Source organism: Asparagus officinalis, chromosome 4 (genome assembly GCF_001876935.1).
Source record: "Asparagus officinalis chromosome 4, Aspof.V1, whole genome shotgun sequence".
Taxonomy (NCBI): domain Eukaryota; kingdom Viridiplantae; phylum Streptophyta; class Magnoliopsida; order Asparagales; family Asparagaceae; genus Asparagus; species Asparagus officinalis.
In genome coordinates this window covers 11,224,420-11,247,405 of record NC_033797.1, presented here as the reverse complement: position 1 = coordinate 11,247,405, position 22,986 = coordinate 11,224,420, and the positions used below count along the sequence as shown (strand labels likewise).

General features: G+C 46.8%; 2 protein-coding genes across 2 annotated transcripts in view; both read right to left on the bottom strand.

Annotated features, from left to right (window-relative positions):
• Nucleotides 1–22,986, bottom strand: part of LOC109838179 — a 113,071-nt gene that overhangs the window by 35,660 nt on the left and 54,425 nt on the right. The gene's annotated exons all lie outside the window — the stretch shown is intronic.
• Nucleotides 19,455–20,426, bottom strand: LOC109836608. The gene is made up of 3 exons (XM_020404569.1): nt 20,238–20,426; nt 19,922–20,146; nt 19,455–19,848 (listed from the first exon to the last, which is right to left on the bottom strand). The coding sequence occupies exons 1-3, from the start codon at nt 20,404–20,406 to the stop codon at nt 19,556–19,558; spliced, it is 687 nt and encodes a 228-aa protein (XP_020260158.1). The 5' UTR covers nt 20,407–20,426; the 3' UTR covers nt 19,455–19,555.

Sequence of the window (22,986 nt, the reverse complement as noted above, 5' to 3'; positions counted from 1 at the left end):
CAAACCAACCCACTGCCGGCCCAACATCTCGGCCTCCTTCTCAGCCAGTCAGCCCAATCCCGACATCACCGCATACACACGGCAACCCACTGCTACCGTCTCCGTCAGAACCAACCAGACCACCGTCACACTCCGCGGAGAAAACAACCACAGTCCCTCCCCCTCATCCGATGACCACCGGAAGCCGAGTAGGAACCTTAAAACCCAAGGTACCATTCAACCTCACCACTCATATATCTTCACCATCCCCGCTGCCCAAATCGCCCATTGCTGCCCTACATGACCCGAATTGGAAATCAGCAATGCATGATGAATTTAATGCTCTTATTAAAAATAAGACGTGGGAGTTGGTTCCACGTCCTCCGGGGGTTAATATTATTCGTTGTATGTGGTTGTTCAAACATAAGTACAGGTCGAATGGCACACTTGAGCGGCACAAGGCACGTCTGGTTGTTAATGGGAAGTCTCAGCAAGTCGGAGTCGACTGTGATGAAACTTTTAGTCCCGTGGTAAAACCAGCGACAATCAGCACTGTTCTTTCCATCTCTCTCTCAAAGTCATGGTCCATACATCAACTTGATGTCAAGAATGCTTTTCTACACGGACACCTTGATGAAACAGTGTACATGCATCAGCCGCCTAGCTTTCGGGACTACTCTCATCCTCAGTTTGTCTGTCGACTCCGCAAGTCCCTCTACGGTCTGAAACAGGCCCCCCGGGCATGGTATCACCGCTTTGCTACATTTGTTGAGTCCATTGGTTTTGTTCATAGCAAATCAGATCACTCACTCTTTGTATATCAATTTGCTACATTTGTTGAGTCCATTGGTTTTGTTCATAGCAAATCAGATCACTCACTCTTTGTATATCAACGGGGTCATGACATGGCCTACCTTCTGCTGTATGTCGACGACATAATTTTAACAGCTTCCTCTGACCCCTGCGACGAGACATCATTTCTCAGCTGAGCTCAAAATTTTCTATGACGGATTTGGGCCCTATTTCTTTTTTCTTGGGTATCTCTGTTCAAAAACATGCCGGTGGACTCTTTCTTTCTCAATGAAAATACACCGAGGAAATAATTGCGCGGGCAAACATGTCTTCCTGCAACTCTTCAGCCACACCTGTTGATACAAAGGCGAAGCTAAGCGCTAATTCCGGCCCATCGGTAGCAGATCCCACCGAATACCGCAGCCTTGCTGGAGCTCTACAGTACCTCACTATCACCCGCCCGGATATCNNAGCAGGTTTGTCTATTTATGCATGATCCTCGGGAAGTTCACATGCAGGCTCTCAAGCGCATTCTGCGCTACATAAAAGGAACCTTAAATCTGGGCATGCATCTTTATCCATCCTCCGTCACTTCTTTGGTGTCCTATTCAGATGCTGATTGGGGCGGATGCCCAGACACGCGTCGGTCGACTTCTGGATATTGTGTTTTTCTTGGCGACAACCTTATTTCCTGGTCCTCCAAACGACAACCGACGATATCCCGATCCAGTGCAGAAGCCGAATACAAGGGCGTGGCTAATGTTGTTGCCGAAACTTGCTGGCTCCGTAACCTTCTTTTGGAACTTCATTGTCCCCTACAGAAAGCCACACTAGTTTATTGTGACAATATCAGTGCTGTTTATCTATCTGGCAACCCGGTGCAACATCAACGATCGAAACACATTGAGATGGACATCCACTTCGTCCGGGAGAAAGTTGCCCTCGGCCAGATCAAGGTTCTCCACGTACCGTCTCGCCATCAGTATGCCGATATATTCACAAAAGGTCTCCCGCGCCTTTTGTTTGATGAATTTCGATCCAGTCTCAGCGTCCGGCCTCCTCCCGCATTTATTGTCATAATATCTAATTGATTGTTAGAATATAGAACATATTCTTAGCATTTATTGTCATAATATCTAATTGATATTTACCTTGTATAGGTTTCCTCATATGGTTAGTGTAGGAGTTTCCTTTTGTAACTCTTACCTATTTTGCTTTTGTAAATCACTATATATTGTGAGTAATGAAACACTAAAGACTCACGGCAAATATTCCCTTCTATCTAAAAACCTATTTAAAGGTTGGTATAGTTGGATACTTGAGGGATAGTTTGTTTAAATGTTATAAATTTGTGCGCTGCTAGATCCTGAATGATTCATTGATATCCATAAGTATAGTTCCTGGTTTACTTGTCAATTTACAGTACACCTCCTAATGGGAATAACCATCCCTGCTTGGACTATCACGAGATTATGGATATAACATCCTGGAATTAAAAACCTTTTCATGATTATATGATATTCTGCAATGACAACTTTTCATGATTATATGATCTTCATTCTCAAAGTAAAGAACTATCATGCATATAAGCATATTGTAGTTTTCTTATAAACACGGCGACTTGAGACTGTACCAAGTTATTGGTGTTGTGCGCAGCGGAAATTTCGGCAGCACCTCGGCAGCACAACAAGAGAGTAAGATCACAATAGAAATTCCCATTTCACCAAGGAAACAAGAACCATAAGCAAAATATCTCAATAAAGTGGGATATCAGCTCTTCCTCTCATCAGTTCTAGGACTGACCTGTCGAGTGAACCTAAATAAGCTATTACAAATCACACAAACAGCGAGACAAATGAATTTACGTGGTTCGATAAATTGCCTACGTCCACGGGGTAAGGAGGGGGGAGATCTACTAATAGAGAGAAAGAGAATACAAATAGGGTTTATAATCACACAAATTAAACCCTCATACAAACTCTCAAATCTTTCACAAAGGGGATGCCAAAACTCTTCTCAAAGTCAGCATCTTTTCTGTCAAAGTCGGCGGCTCCTACGATTTCCCCTTCACAAAGCCCTTGCAAGCCGCCGTGATTTTTTTTCACCCTCTGCTCTTGCACTGCTGCTCCACGAAACCCTAGGCAATCAATCCTATTTATAATTGAAAATTCCCACCCTCTGCTCTTGCACTGCTGCTCCACGAAACCCTAGGCAATCAATCCTATTTATAATTGAAAATTCCAGGCCAACAAAGAAACGAAGCCGCTCCACGAAACCCTAGGCAATCAATCCTATTTATAATTGAAAATTCCAGGCCAACAAAGAAACGAAGCCGTGCCTCGTCATTGCCCGACTTCGTCACATGGAAAAGACCCACGTGAGACTCCTCCAAGACACCCTGCGCTGCACGTGGGTGGGCCCCAGGTTCAGGTTAGTTCATAATTCTTCACCTCGGTAAAGTTTTCCCAAAACTGAGCCGACACCAAAGCAACCAAATGTCTCACTTGTTACGTCCAGTACGAAGTAGAGTAAATCCACGACAATGGACTCAATCCACAACAAGTCGGGAACCCGAACGAGAGTCCAAACAATCTCACCCCTATCAAAATCAACTAATCCAAACCGTCTGCATCGTAAAGACTGCCTACGTATCCTCTTGCCCAAGGAATCAAGTCTCACGTAGTTCACCCAAATGGTCGCCAACGGCTTCAACAATCACTAATGTGCAACAAGTCTTTACAATGATCAAATTTATTGCTCGGAACCACCTTAGTGAGCATATCGGCCGGATTATCCTTCGTGTGGACCTTCACAATCTCCACATCGCCATCTTCAAGAACATCACGAACGAAGTGATAACGAACGTCAATGTGTTTCGTCCTCACATGAAAAATCTGATTCTTCGCCAAATAGATAGCACTCATGCTATCATAATAAATAGTGACGGACCGCTGCGATATACCAAGTTCCTCCAAAAGTCCTCGAAGTCAAATCACCTCCTTCACAGCCTTTGTAATCGCCATATACTCTGCCTCCGTCATAGACAAAGCCACCGTAGACTGTAAGGTGCATCTCCAACATACCAGTGCACGGGTCAAAGTGAACACATACCTCGTCGTAGACCGGTGCCCCCGGCATAATCAGAATTAACGTAGCCAATACATAACTACCCACCTATAGTGTCCCGCTCATAAACCAAACCAACATTGAGCGTACCTCAAATGTACCTCAAAATCTATCTCACGGCGTCCCAATGACCCACTCCTGGATCATGCATGTATCTCGAAACCATGCTCACCGCCTGTGACAAATCTGGTCTCGTACATACCATCGCGTACATCAAGCTCCCAACCGCACTTGCATATGGAGTCTTCGACATACACTCTCGATCTTCAACTGTCTTCGGTGAAAGATCAGCTGAAAGCTTCAAATAGGCTCCCAATGGTACACTAACTGGCTTCGTATCCATGCTAATATGAAATCACTGTAGAACCTTCTTCAAATAAGCCACCTGTGTCAAACAAATTCTGCCCTTCTTTTTGTCTCTGCCGATCTCCATCTCTAAAATGCGCTTCGCCTCACCCAAATCCTTCATATCAAACTCCTTTGAAAGCTGTGCCTTTAACTCATCTATAGCATATCTGAAAATAGAGGCAACCAACATGTCATCGACATAAAGTAATAAATAGATGTACGCATCTCCTTTCAACTTGTGAAAATATACGTAAGGATCAAACTGGCTCCGAGTGTACGAATGACTAATCATAAAACCATCGAATCGCCTATACCACTGTCGAGGAGACTGCTTCAATCCTTATAGCGATTTCTTCAATCTGCAAACCAGGTTTTCCTTTCCTGCAGCTCGGAATCCCAATGGCTGAGTCATATATATTTCTTCATCAAGATCGCCATGAAGAAATGTCGTCTTCACATCCAACTGATCTAACTCCAATCCATACTATGTTACCAAAGCTAGCAAAATCCGAATCGAAGAGTGCTTCACTACTGGAGAGAAAACCTCATTATAATCAATACATTCCTCCTATGCATAGCCCTTCGCAACCAACCTAGCCTTGAACCTCACTGGAGTGCCCTCAATGCCCTCCTTCTTCTTGTATACCCACTTGCTACCAATCCCCTTCTGCCCCTTTGGAAGCTCAACAAGCTTCCATGTATCGTTCTTGTGAAGAGACTCCATCTTCTCCTGCATAGCCACCTGCCACGAATCAGCCTCCGAACTCTGCTCGGCCTCTCTGAATGTAGTCGGCACCAACTCATCGATACTCTCCACCGAAAGTGCATATGCAACTACTGTGTCGGTTTACCGTGCTGCCATCCGTATGTCTCTCCTCTGTCTCCGAACCGCAATAGAATCCTGAACCTGAGTCGTCGGTCCCTGATCCTGCACAACTGTACCCGTATCCTCCTCGTCATCGCCGTGCTCGCCTAGCGTCATCTCAGTCGGCACTCTAATGGATACTGTACCATCTGGACAATATGGAGCTGCATCGATCTCCACCACCTGTGATATCTCCTCTGTCGGGTCGCTCTCCACCTGATGAGAGCTGGGAAGCTTTAAGATAGAAGCCTCATCGAATGTGACGTCCCTACTCAGCACAATCTTTCTATCAACTGGATCCCATAGCTTGTATTCCTTGACACCTCACTTGAATCCTACAAATATGGTCTTCCTAGCTCGAGGTTCCAATTTATCTGTTCTCACATGATAAAATACAGGGCACCCGAATACCTTGAGCTGGTCGTAATCGTGTGCTGGCTCTCCCGACCACTTCACCATAGGGGTCTTCCCCTCAATCGCAGATGAATGTAGCCTATTAATGAGGTGACTCGCATATATAAGTGCTTCAGCCCAAAAGATCTTCTCCAAACCACTCTGTGACAATAAACATCGGACCTTCTCCAGCAAAGACCGATTTAACCTCTCTGCCACCCCATTCTGCTGCGGTGTATGACTAACCGTGAAGTGTCTCTCTATGCTCTCGTCTCGACATAGCTGCTGAAAGGGGTCTGATGTGTATTCACCACCATTGTTGGATCGCAACGTCTTGATCTTTCTCCCAGTCTGCAGTTCCAATCTCTTCTTCCACTCCACAAACAAATGTAGGACTTCATTCTTATGCTTCATGGTGTACACCCAACAACGCCTAGAATAGTCATCTACGAACGTGACGAACCAATTTTGACCACCAAGTGATACAGTCTTGGTGGGACCCCAAACGTCTGTGTGCACGTAGTCTAGGATGTCCCTCATCCTATGAATGGCTGTCCCGAACTTCACCTTCGCCTTTTTTCCAAGTACACAGTGTTCACAGAACTCTACTTTACCACTCTTGGCTCCCTTCAATAGCCCCTGCTTGTACAGCGCCTACAGTGACTTCTCGCCTGTGTGCCCTAACCTGTAATGCCAAAGCCTGCTCATGTCCGCCTCTGAAATAGCTGAAGCAACCTGGCCAATCTCGGTGCTTCCCTTCAGATAGTATAAATTTTAACTGCGAACTCCCTTCATCACCACCAAAGATCCCTTAGTAACCTTCGCTACAACATTTTCAAAGGTCACGTTGAATCCCTTTGCCTCCAAAGCTCCAACTGAGATAATATTCTTCTTCAGCTGAGGAACAAATCTCACCTCCTTTAATTCACGAACTACTCCATCGTGCATCCGGATCCGCATAGTACCTATCCCATAAATGCCACAGGACTGATAATTTCCCATGACTACAACTCCCCCATCGAGCTTCTCAAAAGATGCAAACCAATCTCGCCTAGGGGTCACATGATAGGTAGCACCGGAATTAAGCATCCAATCTGATGCATCCAAGTGGTTCACCTCCGGAGTAATCAGTAGAGAAATGCTCGAATCATCAGAATCATCGCCTTTTGCAATATTCACATCATTAGCCTTCGGGCCCTTTTTCTTGTCATTCTCCTTCTCCTTGAGTTTTAGACAGTCTCTCTTCCAATGTCCTTACTCCTTACAGAATGCACATTGGCTCTTTGCTAATTGGTGGCGGCTTCTTGACTTTGACCTCTCTCTATTACCACCTTTCGGATATGGGCTTCTACCTCTCGTCGACAAGGCCTCACCTGAAGTACTAGCACGGGAAGTCTCCTTGTCCTTCCTCCTCAAATCATAATTCGTCAATGCATTAATAACTTCACTATAGTTGATAGAAGATCTCCCGTTCAACAAGGTGAGCACAAAGGTGTCATACTCCTCATCCAGTAAGGAGCCCAATAAGATAATAGCCTTGTACTCATCCAAAATCTTCTCATCAACATTCGCCAAGTCCGACAACAACTTCGTATAGTTATTCACATGAGCCACAAGCGAGGTGCCTCTGGACATCTGAAATCTGAATAACCTACGTAGCAAGTGTAACCGGTTCTCAACACTCTTCGTAAGGTACTTATTATTGAGAATTTCCCACATCTTCATTGCAGACGTCACCCCAATCACATCATACTTTAGCTCCTGTTCTAAATGTAGGCATCGAAAGTTGCCTATAGGTCTCCACGAACAGCTCAGTGTTAAGGAACGACAATGAACGTCACTATCTGGTTCACAGGAGTTCGATTGACGTCGGTGAACGCTTGAAGTGAATCGACGAACTACGTGAGCTGACAGAATTTCGGAATAACGAAGGCACAGGCTAATCGAGAGCCCCGCGATGTTTACAAAAAGAACAACGCCTTTCGTGTCTCGTTCGTTCTACGGATAATCCAACCATCGGGGCTGATAGAATTCTTCGTCAGAATTCCAACGCAATTCGAATCACTAAAATCCGAGTTCGGACGAAGAATTTACAACGGAGTGTCTCGGATTTTTAGAGACACCCCAGGGGCGTCCTGGATTTTTGGGGACACCCCAGGGGCGTCCTGGATTTTTGGAGACACCCCAGGGGCGTCCTGGATTTTTGGGGACACCCCAGGGGCGTCCTAGATTTTTGGGGACACCCCAGGGGTGTCGCCTACCCCAGGGGTGTCGCCTATAAATAGAAGCCTTAGGCCTCACTTTTGGAGGATCTGGATTTTTGGAGAATTGGCGAAGCCTTGCTGGAGTGAAGAGTGATCGAGCACTCCAACACAAGAGAGTTCTTCATCAGATCTACATCACCCGCATCCGTTCCTTAGCATTACCCCTCGTCGGTAATCCTAAGAAGAGCAAATATCTCGCTTTATCCGAGATAGGCGCTCCAAGTTTCTAGATCTCCTCACGGATCGACGAAGCTCTGCCCGATTTTTTCTGGATCAGATCTGATTGCCAGGTAGTCCACGGATATCGACGTCCCCGTCACAGGCCAAAGACCCACGCAAGCAAGAGACGATAAACGGATCTTGTGTTTATTTTTAAGAAAGTTGTAATTTTTATTTTCGTTATTTGAATTCATTTGTAACGTTTGAAGTTTTAATGAAATCAATGATGAAGGCAACTTTTGATGAAAACAAACTGGCGACCACAGTGGGAGCCAACGGCCTCAATGCCGAGGCCGTCGTGACGCAACCGGCATTCAAGATCCGGGTGAACGAAGAGATCGAATACGAGTTCGATCAACAAAAGTATGAAGAGTACCTCTCTTCCTCCTCCTCCAGATCCGCCTCTCCAAATAGGCGCAGGAAGACTTCGTCCTCCAAGAGTGCTCGCGGGCCCTCAGGATCGAAGATCCAAGATCCCACCGCTATTGCTGCACCCGCGCCCCGCGACGCTCCTGTGGCGTCTAACGTGGTCGAAGATGCAGATCCAGATCTCCCTTCCGCCGCGAAGCTAACTGCTCAAGGTGTTCCAACCTTGTCAAAAAGGGCGCGCCAAAGACGGCGTCAACGCCTTGCGCGACAACTGGCCAAGGCCGCAGAATCGATGGATGGAATCCGCTACAATGAGGATCTAAAGTCCAGACAGCACCAGGAGCAACAATGGCGAGCAACCAACTCCTCCTCCAAGACAGAGACGAACGAATGGGTTCGTGTCAAGAGTAATCGTTCAACCCTCGAAGAGCGAATCAAGAAACGCCGCGCATTGCTTGCGCATGCCCGAGTCCTTCTGCAGAAAGCGGAAGAGATGCAGAAAGAAGAGACGGTCAAGAATCCGTCAAAACACAAGCAGGTGTGGGTGCCAAAGGCAAAGCCGGCGCCTAAGACAAGAGTGGACGGAAATACCGTCCAACCTTCAGCAAATTCAGATCCAGTGTCCCCTGTCCCCGTACCTCCGGCGGAGCCAGGTAAGAACGTGGGTCCCTCAAAAGCCAGGGTTCCTTTGAAAGGTCGCCTCGGTCCTTTACCGGAGAACCGAGGTAAAGCACCCGTCAAGGAGCGATTGGGACCGCTGAAAGGTCCCCAAGCCATAGTCCATACTGGGGGTTGTACCAATCCCCCTAAGAAAAATAACAGAGGGAAAGCCCCTGTTACCGACCGCATTGGATTGCGGATCGAAGTTCAAGAGCCCGTTAAGTTTTCACGCTCGCAAAAGCGTAGACTTGAACGAGCGACTTTTGAAAATGCTAATAAAGCGTCATATCCCCAGAGGGAAATACATTCGTCTGATGATGATTGTGTTATACCTGGGAAGTCATGCCAACACTCTATGGGTTGCTCCAGTTATCAAACTGATGAGTTGTACTATAGAGCTGGGGGTGCGGGTAAGTCTCGAAAGAGAGATGCTCGAGACACGGAATCTCACTGTCCGTGTGCCAACATAATCAAGGCAGTACTGTCAGAATGCTGCTGCACTGAAGCCCCAAGGAGAGTTTCGGTGTTCGAGAGAATTTCCACCAGAACGTCCGAGACCAAGCCAAGGCGTTTTCGCAGGAAGAAGCCTATTCGCCAAGAGGACGAATTCCTAGAAGTGTCTGCTAATATGACCGGCAGAGGCAAATCGACGCGACACTCTAACTTAGATCAACTTGCCGAAGTATCCCAGTGCATGACCCGATTGCGGTCAGGGATCAATAGGCGAAAGAATTACCAAAGGATGCAAAAGGGACTTCCTTTGGAAGAGGAGGTGTCAGATGCTGGTTCAGATTCCTGCTCAGCTATAGCATCCGATGACACGGCATCTAGTGCGGGGCAACCTTACGAATCACTTATGATCAGCGTCGAACAAGTAACCAAGATGCTTGAAGATGCCCTAACTAAGCAGAAGGAAGCTTTCAAGTTCGAGATGGATATGGCCATGCAGCAGATGAGAGAGATGCATGACCAGCAAATAGCGGCGCTGACAACTCACCAAGGAGAGCACAGTCGTCGCAATAATACGAATCAAGGGGAGAATGAACGGGAAGAGAATAATGTCAACATAACTATCCCGCCTGTCAACAACAATAACGGAGTCGGTCCCTCGGATGATAATGCGAGGAAGGACCATGTTACCTCTCCCAGAAGCCACTCGAAGACAGATACGAGTGAAGACAAGAAAATGAAGGACTTGGAGAGCAAAATCAACGCGTTGATGGATGCTCAAGAAGTGAAGAGGTCCGGTATACCATGTCCATACCCAAGGGAGTGGGAATCGATTCCATATCCGGCAAAGTTTAATTTAATCAACTTTACGCCGTTTGATGGAAAGGGTTCCCCCACCCAACACTTAATATATTTTAAGTCTCACTTAGGAATAATCTCCGGCAATGAACCCTTGATGGTACGGTCATTCGTTGGCACTCTTCGCGGAGCGGCCTTCGATTGGTATCGTCGCCTCAAGCCGGGGAGTATCACCAGTTGGGACGACATGGAGGAAATGTTTCTAACGAACTTCTTCGACGACGACACCGAGATCTCAATCGGCACTCTATTTGATGAGAAGCAGAAGAATGGTGAGACAGTCGAAAACTTCGTGAAGAGGTTCCGAAATAAAGCTATGAATTGCAGGGATCCGGTCAGCGAAGATTTCATTCTCGAGACTTGTCACAATAATCTGTCATTGGACATTCTCGAAGCTATGGGAATGGCACCGCCAAAGACCTGGAAGGATCTGAAGGTGCGAGGAGAACGAGCCGAACGATTCCTTAAAAGGAAGAAGGCAGAAAGGGGCCAAATAGCAAATAACGCTCCGCAACAGAATTTTGTCCCTAAGGGAAAGGGAAAAGCACATGTGAATGCTGTGGACGCGAATCAAACATTCGAGGTGCAAGCACAACCGCAACAACAGCAACAAAAGGCACCTCAACAATCAAGATGGCAACAGCAGCCCCAGAAGCCAAAAACCTCGGAGCCGAAGTTCCCGAAGGTCTATTCGTTCAAAGAGGATGAAGTCCTCGGCATCTTCAAGTACCTCATTGAGAATAATAAGATCAAATTGCCTCCGGTCCAGGATCAGGAAGATGCCAAGAGAATCAATGATCCAAAATACTGCGCATTTCATAGAGCAGTACACCATCCTACCAAGGCATGCTACGCCCTTAAGGATAAAATCCAAGCCCTAATCGATGTCGGGGTCATTACCATGAAGCAGCCAAAGGAGAAGAAAGTGGGTGCGAACGCAGTATCGATTAGTTTCGGTTCTGTTCCCTTGAACTGGTTTCAGCATGAGCCGGTAATAAATGCAGCAGTGAAGACCGTGAACGATGATCCACACAAACAGCGCCAGAAAGGACTTGTGCCACACACAGCCCCTAATGGTGAGATCCTTTGGGTTCATCCAGATTTGGTTGGAGATGAACAATGGACTGGAACCTCTTCCAAGAAAAAGTCAAAAGGAAAAGGTAAGTCTTGTTATGGAGCTTCTGCTATTCCAGGAGAAGATGACGAAGAAATTCCTGCCGTCCCGCTTTCTGAAGATGAACAGGAGGCCTTTGCAACCCGAAGTGGGAATGAGTATCACTACAAGTACCCGGATGCTTCCGAGCAATTAGGCACCAAAACCGCTCCTTCCAAGACATTGGCAGAACTGGGAATTGCAGCAACTCCCCCAACGCCTGTAGCTACGGAGAAAGTCCAAGCATGATCGGCCTCTGTATTTCACCGGCCACATTGGCTCCAGCGTTGTCAACCGGATCCAAGTTGATCCGGGTTCCGCTGTCAGTATCATGCCATTCCGATTGATGCATAATCTCGGAATACCGGCAAGTAAACTAGCATCCACGGGCACTACGATCTACGGATTCAACACCAGTGGGTCCAGACCTTTGGGAAAGATTCGGATAAAGTGCCAGATCGGGGATTTAAAGTCGGAAGTCACTTGTTACGTGATTGATGCGGAAACATCCTATAACTTACTGTTGGGTCGGCCTTGGATCCACGGTAATCTGATAGTCCCGTCAACTCTTCACCAGTGCCTCAAATATGTGGACACAAATAATGAAGTCAAGACAGTGGTCGCGGATAACCAACCGTTTAAAGGGTTGGAGAACTATTTTACTGACTCCCTTCTATACGGTGCTGAATCTGATACTGAACCATCGGCCCAAGGAACGGACAGCGGGGATGAAGCTGACACCGAAGCTGGGTTTGATTATGATGGTGGTTTTGTACTTAATGACATTGTACCCATTGTAATCAATCTTGACGATGATGAATCATCGAAAAGTAGTTGTAATTGGCAACTTGCCGAAGAACTATCAATAAACGATGATTTAGAGTACTCGATGTGTCTTGATAATGTCACTAAAGAGCTTTATGATAACCCTGACTTGTTTATGCCACTTCAATCATTTTGTATGACGAAAAAACAGGTACAGGATGCAAGCGGAGCAACTCTTGTTATCCCCGCAGGGACAGGGGGTGGAAAGGAAGTCGTTTACGGTAAAGGGAGAAAATCTCCGATACCCGATCACTTCTTAGAAGAGGAAGATGATGATGATAAACCTGCTCCTCACTTATTTAGGTATGACGCAAAAGCGCGCGATCTAATGGAGAAGTACGGATATGACTTCACACTTGGAGAGGGTCTTTGCTTTGGTCGAGGTCCGCGAGTTCCGCCTCGAATGGCCTATGTACTAAAGGGAAAGCCCGATGACTATTATCGCCACAAAAGAGGTCTAGGTTATATCTCCTCATCCGACGACGAATGTTGCTGGCAAGTCATCGATCAAATTGCTAACAAAGCTAGAAACGGATACTCTTCTGATTCTTCAGCTTGGAATTCCGACACTAGTATTGGTGAAATGTTCAAAAAGTTGATGTCGAATATGGTTACGATCGATCCTGCCACAATAGAGGAAGACGATCAGATGCCGACCTGGGAAGATCCTTGGGTTCATCACCTAAACATGCAGTACGGCAATAGGTTTGAACAGAGAGAACCTCCTACCGAGGATCAAGTACTTCAGGTGAATATGGGTAGCGAAGATAATCCAAAGCCTATATTCATCAGCGATAGCCTCCCGCCGGAAGAAAAGGAAGAGTTAATCTCTCTTATCAGGGAGTACATCGATGTGTTTGCCTGGAATTATGAAGACATGCCAGGGCTCGACCCAAATGTAGCAGTGCATCGTCTCGATGTCAAAACGGATGTCAAACCTGTCAAACAACAACAAAGACGGTTTCGTCCGCAAATGATGGAAGCAATCGAGACCGAAGTTAAAAAGCTTATTGATTCGGGCTTCATTAGGGAAGAAAAGCTATCAAACAACAACAAAGACGGTTTCGTCCGCAAATGATGGAGGCGATCGAAGCTGAGGTTAAAAAGCTTGTGGACTCGGGCTTCATTAGGGAAGAGCAACATCCAGAATGGCTTGCCAATATTGTCCCGGTCCTTAAGAAGAACGGGAAGATCAGGGTATGTATCGACTTTAGAGACCTCAACGCTGCATGCCCAAAAGATGATTTCCCCCTTCCCATCACAGATGTCATCATCGATAATACGTGCGGGTTCGAGAGGATGTCTTTCATGGATGGTTTCTCTGGGTATAACCAAATAAAGATGCATCCAGATGATAAAAAGCATACCGCGTTTAGAACACCCCTCGGCGTTTTCTGTTACACGGTCATGCCCTTCGGTTTAAAAAACGCAGGTGCCACATATCAGAGAGCCATGTCAAAGATTTTTCAGGTGCCACATATCAGAGAGCCATGTCAAAGATTTTTCAGGAGCATCTCCGGAAGACTGTCGAATGCTATGTGGATGATTTGGTCGTGAAAAGTCGTGATAAGAAAGATCACATTAAAGACTTGAAGACTATGTTCGATTTGATGCGAGCCCATCAGTTGAAAATGAATCCTACCAAATCTTTCCTCGGAATGTCCAGCGGTAAATTCCTGGGATTTGTCGTCACCACCAAAGGTATCCACATCGATCCTGATAAGGTAAAGGCAATTAACGAATTGCAACCTCCGAGAAACCTCAAGGAGCTCAGAGGATTGCAAGGACGGTTGGCTTATATCCGTCGGTTCATCTCGAACCTCTCAGGAAAATGCCAGCCATTCTCCAAGCTCACAAAGAAGGGCGTATCTTTTGTATGGGATGACGCTTGTCAAAAGGCATTCGAGAGTGTTAAAGAATATCTCTCGAAACCTCCTGTACTCGTCGCACCGAAATCGGGCAAACCGTTCTTGATTTATGTCAAGGCGACGAGCCACTCATTAAGTGCATTACTTGCACAAGATGATGATAACGGTCATGAGCAGGCTGTTTATTATTTAAGCCGAACCATGGTAGGCGCTGAATCTCGATATTGTATGATTGAAAGAGAATGTCTCGCCTTGGTGTTTGCTATTCAGAAGATGCGGCATTACCTGGTTGGACAGACCATTTATGTCATCTCTAAAGTTAATCCGGTTCGAGTATTCATGACTCAACCAGCTTCCATGAGCTGGCGATTAGCAAAATGGGCTTTACTCTTGTCCCAATATGACTTGCATTTTAAACAACAGAAGTCAGTAAAAGGACAGGCCATCTGTGATCTCCTGGCAGACAATCCAACTACGGATACCGCCGAGATATATGACGACCTACCTGATGAAACCCACGAAGTTAACGCGACTTCACACCAACAGGTATGGCGTTTATACTTCGACGGCGCTTCGCGAGCAACTAATGTTGCAAGTGCTCCGGGAAGTTCTAAGATTTCTTCCGGAGTTGGAGTTGTCTTAGTTTCCCCGGGAAAACACGTGATGCCTCGAGCTTACTCGTTGACTGAACCGTGCTCAAATAACGTAGCCGAATATAATGCATTACTCATAGGACTCAGTTTTGCTAAAGAACTGGGGGTGGAGTATCTCAAGGAGAATATGAAGTCCGAAGTCAAGATTTGATACCATACCATAAGATGGCAGTGGAGATGGCGGAATCATTCGAAGGATTCTTTATCGAACATATTCCACGGCTACAGAATACCTACGCAGACGCGTTAGCAGCATTGGCCGTATCTCTGGCACAACCTCCCGAAACAGAACAATTTGTTACAGTGAGGACTCACCAACTTTTAGTGCCGATCTACGATGAAGATAGCGAAAAAGAAGAGATTAAGGAAACACACTCAACCCAAATTGAGTTTGAACCCCGAGATTGGCGTTTCCCCATCATCGATTACGTCTTACATGGAATCCTACCAGAAGACATGAAAGAAAGAGAGTCAATCCGACGAAGAGCGCCGAGATTCTACTATAACACAGAGAATCGAACGTTATACCGCAGGGGGTACGATGGTTTGCTATTGCGTTGCTTATCGACGAAAGAGACTGAAGAAGTTTTTAGGGAGGCGCATGAAGGAGAGTGTGGCGCACACCAACCTGGCCCCAAGCTTTATGATCGCATCAGAAGAATGGGGTATTTTTGGCCTTCCATGATGAGTGATGCAATCACGTATGCCCGAAAATGTGATGCATGTCAAATACATGCGAATTACATGCACCAACCTCCGGAGCATCTGCATCCTTCGGTTACGTCATGGCCGTTTGAGACCTGGGGGATGGACATTGTTGGTCCTATAAATCCCCCGTCAGTCAAAGGTGACCGGTTCATCCTAGCAATTACCGATTACTTCTCCAAATGGGCTGAGGCAGTTCCACTCAGAGAAGTTAAAACGAGCAATGTCATTGCATTCATCAAGCACCATATCATCTACCGGCATGGTGTACCAAGACGAATCGTACATGACAACGGTCCTCAATTCGTCAGCAATGCCTACATTAGATTTTGCGAGAAGTTCAGAATTCAGGACCTCTCGTCAACGGCGTACAATCCCGCAGCAAACGGATTGGCTGAAGCCTTCAACAAAACTATCATAAAGATTTTGTCAAAGCTCGTGAAAACTAATAAACGAGACTGGGATGACAAGCTCGGTGCGGCTCTATGGGCCTATCGGACCACGGTGCGCACACCGACGGGAGCAACCCCGTATTCACTAGTATACGGATGTGAAGCCGTTCTTCCATTGGAGATTCAAATCCCGTCACTTCGAATTGCCCTCGCGACTCAAATGACGATCGAAGAGCAATATCAGAAGCGCCTTGAAGAATTGGAAAGGCTAGATGAGAAGCGTTTAGAAGCTCAACAGCATATCGAATTCTACCAAGCCAGAATCTCTCGAGCTTTCGACAAAAAGGTTCGACAACGGAGTTTCAAAGAAGGGGATTTGGTTCTAGCTGAGAGGCGGCCTATGATCCTTAATTCCAAGAAGAAGGGCAAATTTGAACCCAAATGGGAGGGACCATTCGTAGTGGAGACAGTCTACTCGAGTGGCGCATATCGCCTTGTCACCAAGGACGGTAACCGGCTTATGATGCCGATAAACGGCAAGTTCTTGAAAAAAATACTATCCTTAGTATCTTCAGGATAACCAATGTATCGGGAAGTTCCCAGAAGAATACCACATGGGGTATTCTTAGGGATAACCCAATCATTGTAGTATTGATGAATAAGAAATCCACGTTCGAACTCCGAATGTCAGAATGTTTCTTCTTATTATCAAAATTCTCTAACTCTTATGAGTTATCTTTTGTAAGATGAGATCCAATCCTCTGATAGGTTAATCTTTCCTCACCAAACCATCTGCTGATCAAACCAATTGATGGTGGATCCACCAAAATTTCCATTTGCCAGTCATTGGCATTTCTCAGACTCAACATGTTAGGTCCTAATCACCTAGTGTTGAAGTCTTCCTTTAAGTGATAATACGAGTTGGCACTTTCTTTGCTACCTGTATTCCACTCTCTTTGCTTCCAGGTCAAACCTATAAAAGTTAGGGCCAAAGCCAAATTCCTCTCGCGATTCCTTCCATGAACGAGAAGTCCACATTCGAACGATCAAACCTATAAAAGTTAGGATTGTTCCCAATCTCACTTAGTCAAGCCTATAAGTAGTTGAGACTAAGACCGAGTCATCCCTTTTCGATAAACGAAAATCTGCCTTTGTTCTTTTTCCACCAAACCTATAAAAGTTAGGGTCGAAATTGGACTTTCTCCTCAATGAATGAGGGATCTTTTGATTCAAATGACCAATCCTATAAAAGTTAGGGTCGTTTGAACCTTCTCGATTTTCAGAGTGGAGATCCCACTCCTAGCTTCATCTTTTCGGATTCTGAGGGTGGAGATCCCACCCTGAGTTTCCTTTCCTACTGTAGACAGAATATAAAATTCTTCCTCTTCAGTGCCGGGAGATAGAATATAAAATTCTTCCTCTCCCATGTTCCAGTCGGTCTTTCGTTCTTAAGAAAGACACAATTTTCAACTTCCAATCCACGCACCTTGTGCACGGGGAATTTTATCTCGACTCCTAAACAGAGATAAGTCTACGCCTAAAACGCGTTGCCGGTTTAGTCTTTCACCGATTGAAAAAGACACCAAGGCCTGAACTTGGTGAATTTTATCCCGAAGCCTAAGTAGGGATGAGTCAACACCTAACACGTGTTGCCGGGTAGCCTATTCCCGTAACAAGGGCGAAGCCTATGTATTCGGCATCATAGCGCAAAGTCTCAGAGAATTCACTCTCTTAGCACAACGTTACATGCGGAACGGATTCAGACAATCCGCATGCTAGCCCGATTCAAACGGTAATTGGTAAAGGCACATCAAATCCGTTGAGGGCTGGGGGTTTGCCAAAAATCCCAAAGTCTATGTCTAACACGCATTGCCGGTTTAGTCTTTCGCCGATTGAAAAAGACACCAGGGTTTAAACCTGGGGAATTTTATCCCGAAACCTAAGAAGGGATAAGTCATCGCCTAATACGCGGTGCGGGGTACCTTTTCCCTATAAGAAATGGTTAAGTCTATGTATTCAAAATCATAGCATCAAGTCTAAGAAAAGCGATTTTCTTAGCACAACGTTACATGTGAGACGGGTTTTAATAATTCACATGCTAGCCCGATTCAAACGGTAATCGGTAAAGGCATATCAAACCCGTTGATGGCTGGGGGTTTGCCAAAAATCCTGTAAATTTTATCATCGCTGAATTCAAAGTAAATAAAGAAATGGAATCAAATGCAGAGTCTCTATTAATAGATCAAGTCAAAGCATACAATAAAGAGCTCGTTAGCCCGAAGGCAACTGACGGCTAAGAACATGAGACTCTAAACTAGAAAGCCTATCTATATAATTCTGCTCAAGTTCTACCTGCAGGCCAGCTCGGACGGATTCTTCAGAACCGCTCAAGATCTTTGCGGCTTCATTCTTCAGCTTCATCAATCTCTCTTGGGCAGATCCTAGCTTCTCGAAGGCCTGTTCACGGGAATACTCTACTCCAGCCAGGTCATCTGCAATAATAGTAGCGGACTCTTCGGCGTGCTTCAAGGCCTCCTTCAACCTAGCCACTTCCTCGCGGCTGGACTCCAAAGAGCGGAGTTGCTCGGCCCTATCTGTATCCTTCCTCGCCACGGTAGCCATCAGCTGCGCAACTGAATGCTCATGTGACTGAAGCTCATTGCCGATGGAAGATCTCATGTCACGCCACTGTGCCAGCCTATGCTCCATCTGAGAGGACATGAAGGAAGAAGCTCCATTAGCCTTCAATTCCTTCAACTCTCGGATCCCCGACTCCAGAGCAGCAAAATCGGCAATGAAGGAATCGGCCAACTCTGGATACCCTTCTTCTCTGAACATCGGCATGTGACGAGAAAAGGAACGCCTGAACTGATCGAAGCCATATCCTCGATGAAGACGTTTCTCGATCATGCCGTTATAAAAGACAGTAAAAAGGCCGAGGTCTGTACGAAAAATGTCTTTGTCGGGATCGGTATCAGCCAAGAGGGCGCGGACACGCTCATATAGAGATGATCGAGATCCTACAAGAAACAGTGTGGAAAGCTAAGAGATTATCGAATACGATAAGAAAATTTAAAGGCAAATTCCAAGCATACCAAGGCCAACGGAGGTCCCCTCAGGCTGAAATCCGACAGGTTCCGAAATAACTGCATGAGTAGTCATGGAGGGTATATCAACCCCTGTAGGCAAATCAGTCATACCTCTCGGCTGTGGCGGGGAAACACCGCTCTCAGGCAAACTATCAGTCCCAGAAACTGTAGTGGCAAATAAATGAAAAGCAGTGCGACATCCAAGATCGTCTGCATACCTGTGAGTCCGTCACTCCGAGGTAAACTAGATGTGCTGGGAATCGCTACTGAATCAGTCCCAATGATTGGTACTGTAATATTAATCCTTCATTAGTTAGATAAAAGATAAAAAAAATGAAGGGAATCAGGTATATACCTGTGAGTGAATCACTCCCAAAGGGTGGTCTCACGGTTCCTCTGGTGGCTTGTTCAGCCAACATGTCGGCAAATAATCCAGCATCGGGCCCCGAGAAACCTGGTGCAGAGGCACACCCCTGTTCCTCGAAACCTACATCATGAAAGGCTCCGTCCTCAACTGGCTTTTCCATCGCGACATCTGCAGGACAACCTAAATGTTGGAGATATGTATAAGAAGATAAGGAAGAAGGGAAAGCTCAGAAATACCTGCAGCAAGAACAGAAGATTCTCTTTCCCCATGTTTGAGGAGGGTATCATCGGATGTAGATATACCCGAATATGGAACGGTGGGCTCAACACTATTCACCTGTCCAAGATCAATGTTTAGATAGATACCCAGAGAACCGTCACGAAGGGCGTCGCACATCTGCTCCATGAAGCTATCCATGTTATCAGAACCAGTGAATACGGGAGACGATGGAAGTTCGCCCTCTTCAAAGAACCCTGGAACATAAAACATGATTACGAAGCCCAGAAGGTAAGTCATCTTAAAGCAATGAAAACGACGAAGTATTACCTTCCTCCCTGTCGGCGAAGTCTCCTAAATCCACTTCATAGGAGCACTGACCAACGTGTGGTTTATGAGCGATCTTTTTCTTTTTCGGAATATCACCCCTCATAGAACCAACGGGTCGTTCGTGCGTGGACTGGCCACGTGTATCAACCTGGGTAGGAGCTTGGCCACCAGGCCTGAATCTCGCACGACGGGAAGCGAGCGACTCATGGTCGTCGGCTGTCCTACCTGAAATGATAAGGATTATTTCATTAAATGAACCAGATCTTTCGTTGATATCAATTGAAGTTGAGAAAGAGGATCAAAGAGTATGACAAACCTGCATCAAGTTCTTCTTGGTCGATATCTATATCCACATACTCCTCCTCAGAAGTCTCGTCATCATCGTCAGTAGGAAGGAGCTCTTCATCGTCTTTGCTTGAGAGAGGAGGTTTGGCAGACTTCTTCTTCTGTTTCTGAGCAAGCTCGGCTTTACGAGCAGCCATCATAGCGACCTGGACCAAGTGCTCAGACTCTAACTCTGAAAGACTCCTCACACCTATGGATTCATTGGCGGAGAGGAACCACTTACAACTGAGGAAAGTAATCATCGGCTTGCGCCTATATGAAGGAAGAGCAAAGTGGGCTCCGGTGCAGCCCACCATAGTCCATAGCCATGCCCGTACGCCATCAATAAGCCCCCCCTCAACCTTCAAACCACGGCTCGGATTCCCAACATATAATTGGTCATAGCCGAACTGACGAGCAAAACAGCAGGGAAGGTAAGGCTCTATGTGGCAATGATTCTTCACCCGGAGAACGAGATACCCAACACGGATGTTCACTAACCAGCGGAAACAACCAACGTCGAGAGCAGTCCGATTAGTTCTGGGTTTCTCCTCATCAGTCAGCACATCACCATAGCGACCCGAAAAGTGGGGAAAACACTTGAAGAACTCCCAGCTCTTGCGAACTTGAAGCTCTCGTTGTGCATCGCCGAATTTCTTCCCGAGCCATCTGCTCCTCTCCAACAGCTGCACGAAAGGAACGGGGACATCAACAACGCTGGGCGCCGACATCAAGTCAGGACGGTGAAGAACGAGCCACGCCATCAGATACGCATAAGGAAGCTCGACCTTCGGACAAGTAAGCTCGGTCGATGGTTTAGAACCCACCCGTGTAAAACCACTGACCAGATACCTAAGCCCGCAATGGATGCCGGCAACCATCACTGGGAGCAGTGAAAGCTCCCTCCCATAAGCTAGCTGAACTGCGGGGAAAAGCACCTCGAGAGGTAAGGCGTCTGAGAACTGGTACGGAACAACACATTTCTTCAACCAGAGGGCAAGATAGCCTGCTAGTAGCCTGCTAGCAGAGTCCGGGGCTCGATGGACTTCTGTGCACGGCGGAGGAACGAACGAAACTTGGTTCCTGCAGGAAAAGCTCCCTCAGCACGGGCAATGGTGTAAGAATGAGCCTCAGCCTTCTCCATCAACTCATTAATGGCGGTAGGGGTCAGGACATCTAACTCACGAAGGGGCTCGCCGGAGTCACCCTCCAAATTAGGGAACAGATAGACAGCAAACTGCTTCAAGCTGATTTGCCTTTTCTTCTTCGCTGGAGGAGAAATCTTGATCAAGGAGGTATAATAATGACAAGTGATGTCCCAAAGAGTATCATGCATGTCGGGAGTATCCTTCTTCAACCACTCCAACTGCTGGTTCGAGGGAAAGTACTCCTGATATGGACAATCCCCCATTGGAAGACCAGAAACCTGATACATCTCATGTAAGGCCAGCCCTAACTCTCCGCCGCTGGTCATGAACGTGTTACTGTCGGGCACGTATGTCTCCAACAACGCCAAGAAATGGCGGCAGCTGACCGGAAGTCCGTACATGGTGGCCCGTATAGGTGCATACAATCCTCTGCTCTTCAAATCCTTCTCCCAGCGCCCCAAGACGTAACTGGTCATGCGTGTCCACCATCCCTTGGCTTGTGAGAAAGCCCAACCATAGCATCTGTAATCTGGTGGAGGTAACCTTCTCCCAAGATGAGCCAGACGATTCTTCACAGTAGGAGCAGCTGCTGATACCTCGCCTGGGGGTGCAGTGTCAAGACCCATAATCCCTGGTCGAAGACCGCGGATATCATGATACCCAGTAGAACCAGGAATCTTATGATGAGAGGTATATCCACACTGAACTCGCTCAGCATCATAGGTAAGAGGCCAAGACATATGTCGCTCCACGGCCTGTCCCTCCAAATGGGTGAAAGAATATTGACGAGGAATGGAGGGAATATACAGGAGAGCTCCTTCGTCGAGAGTCAGCCAATGCTCCTTGATAAGAGTCAATGTAGCAGGATCCTCAATGTGATCTCCGAACAGAAAACCGGGCTTCTTTAAAGCCTGAGTGGAAGTAGAATCTGCAGTGAAGGAGGCGTCCGTAATCAGCTGGCGTAAGCAATGACGCCCTCCATCCCGTATCAAACGACAGGATTCGTCGGAGCGATCTCTGTCAAACTGAGGGAGTGGACTAACGGCCTGCCTGATGGAAGCTGAAGAGAAGACCTCCCGGCTACAACCAGTATTAGCATGAGGAGGAAGGCTGCCCGCGGGGAACTCGACTGCAACAAAACACAAGGATAGAGTCAGAAAGCTCATAAAAAGCGAGATAAGATCAGTCACGGGATAATTGGAGAGACGATTTTGAGTGTCCTACACTGGAAGAACGGTATGCATCATCACGTAAATAACGTGGTAACATACACCGACCTATAAGGTGTAGGACGACACAAAATCGCCCCAATATACCAGAAGACTTGAATTAGCCAAGCAAGGCAAGTCCGAAACCTCGACCCCCGCGAAGGAGGGTGTCGGCCCTTCCCGAATGACCCGCGAAGGGGCCAAACGAGGGTATGACAAAACCACCAAGTCCGAAACCTCGACCCCCGCGAAGGAGGGTGTCGGCCCTTCCCGAATGACCCGCGAAGGGGCCAAACGAGGGTATAACAGAACCACCAAGTCCGAAACCTCGACCCCCGCGAAGGAGGGTGTCGGCCCTTCCCGAATGACCCGCGAAGGGGCCAAA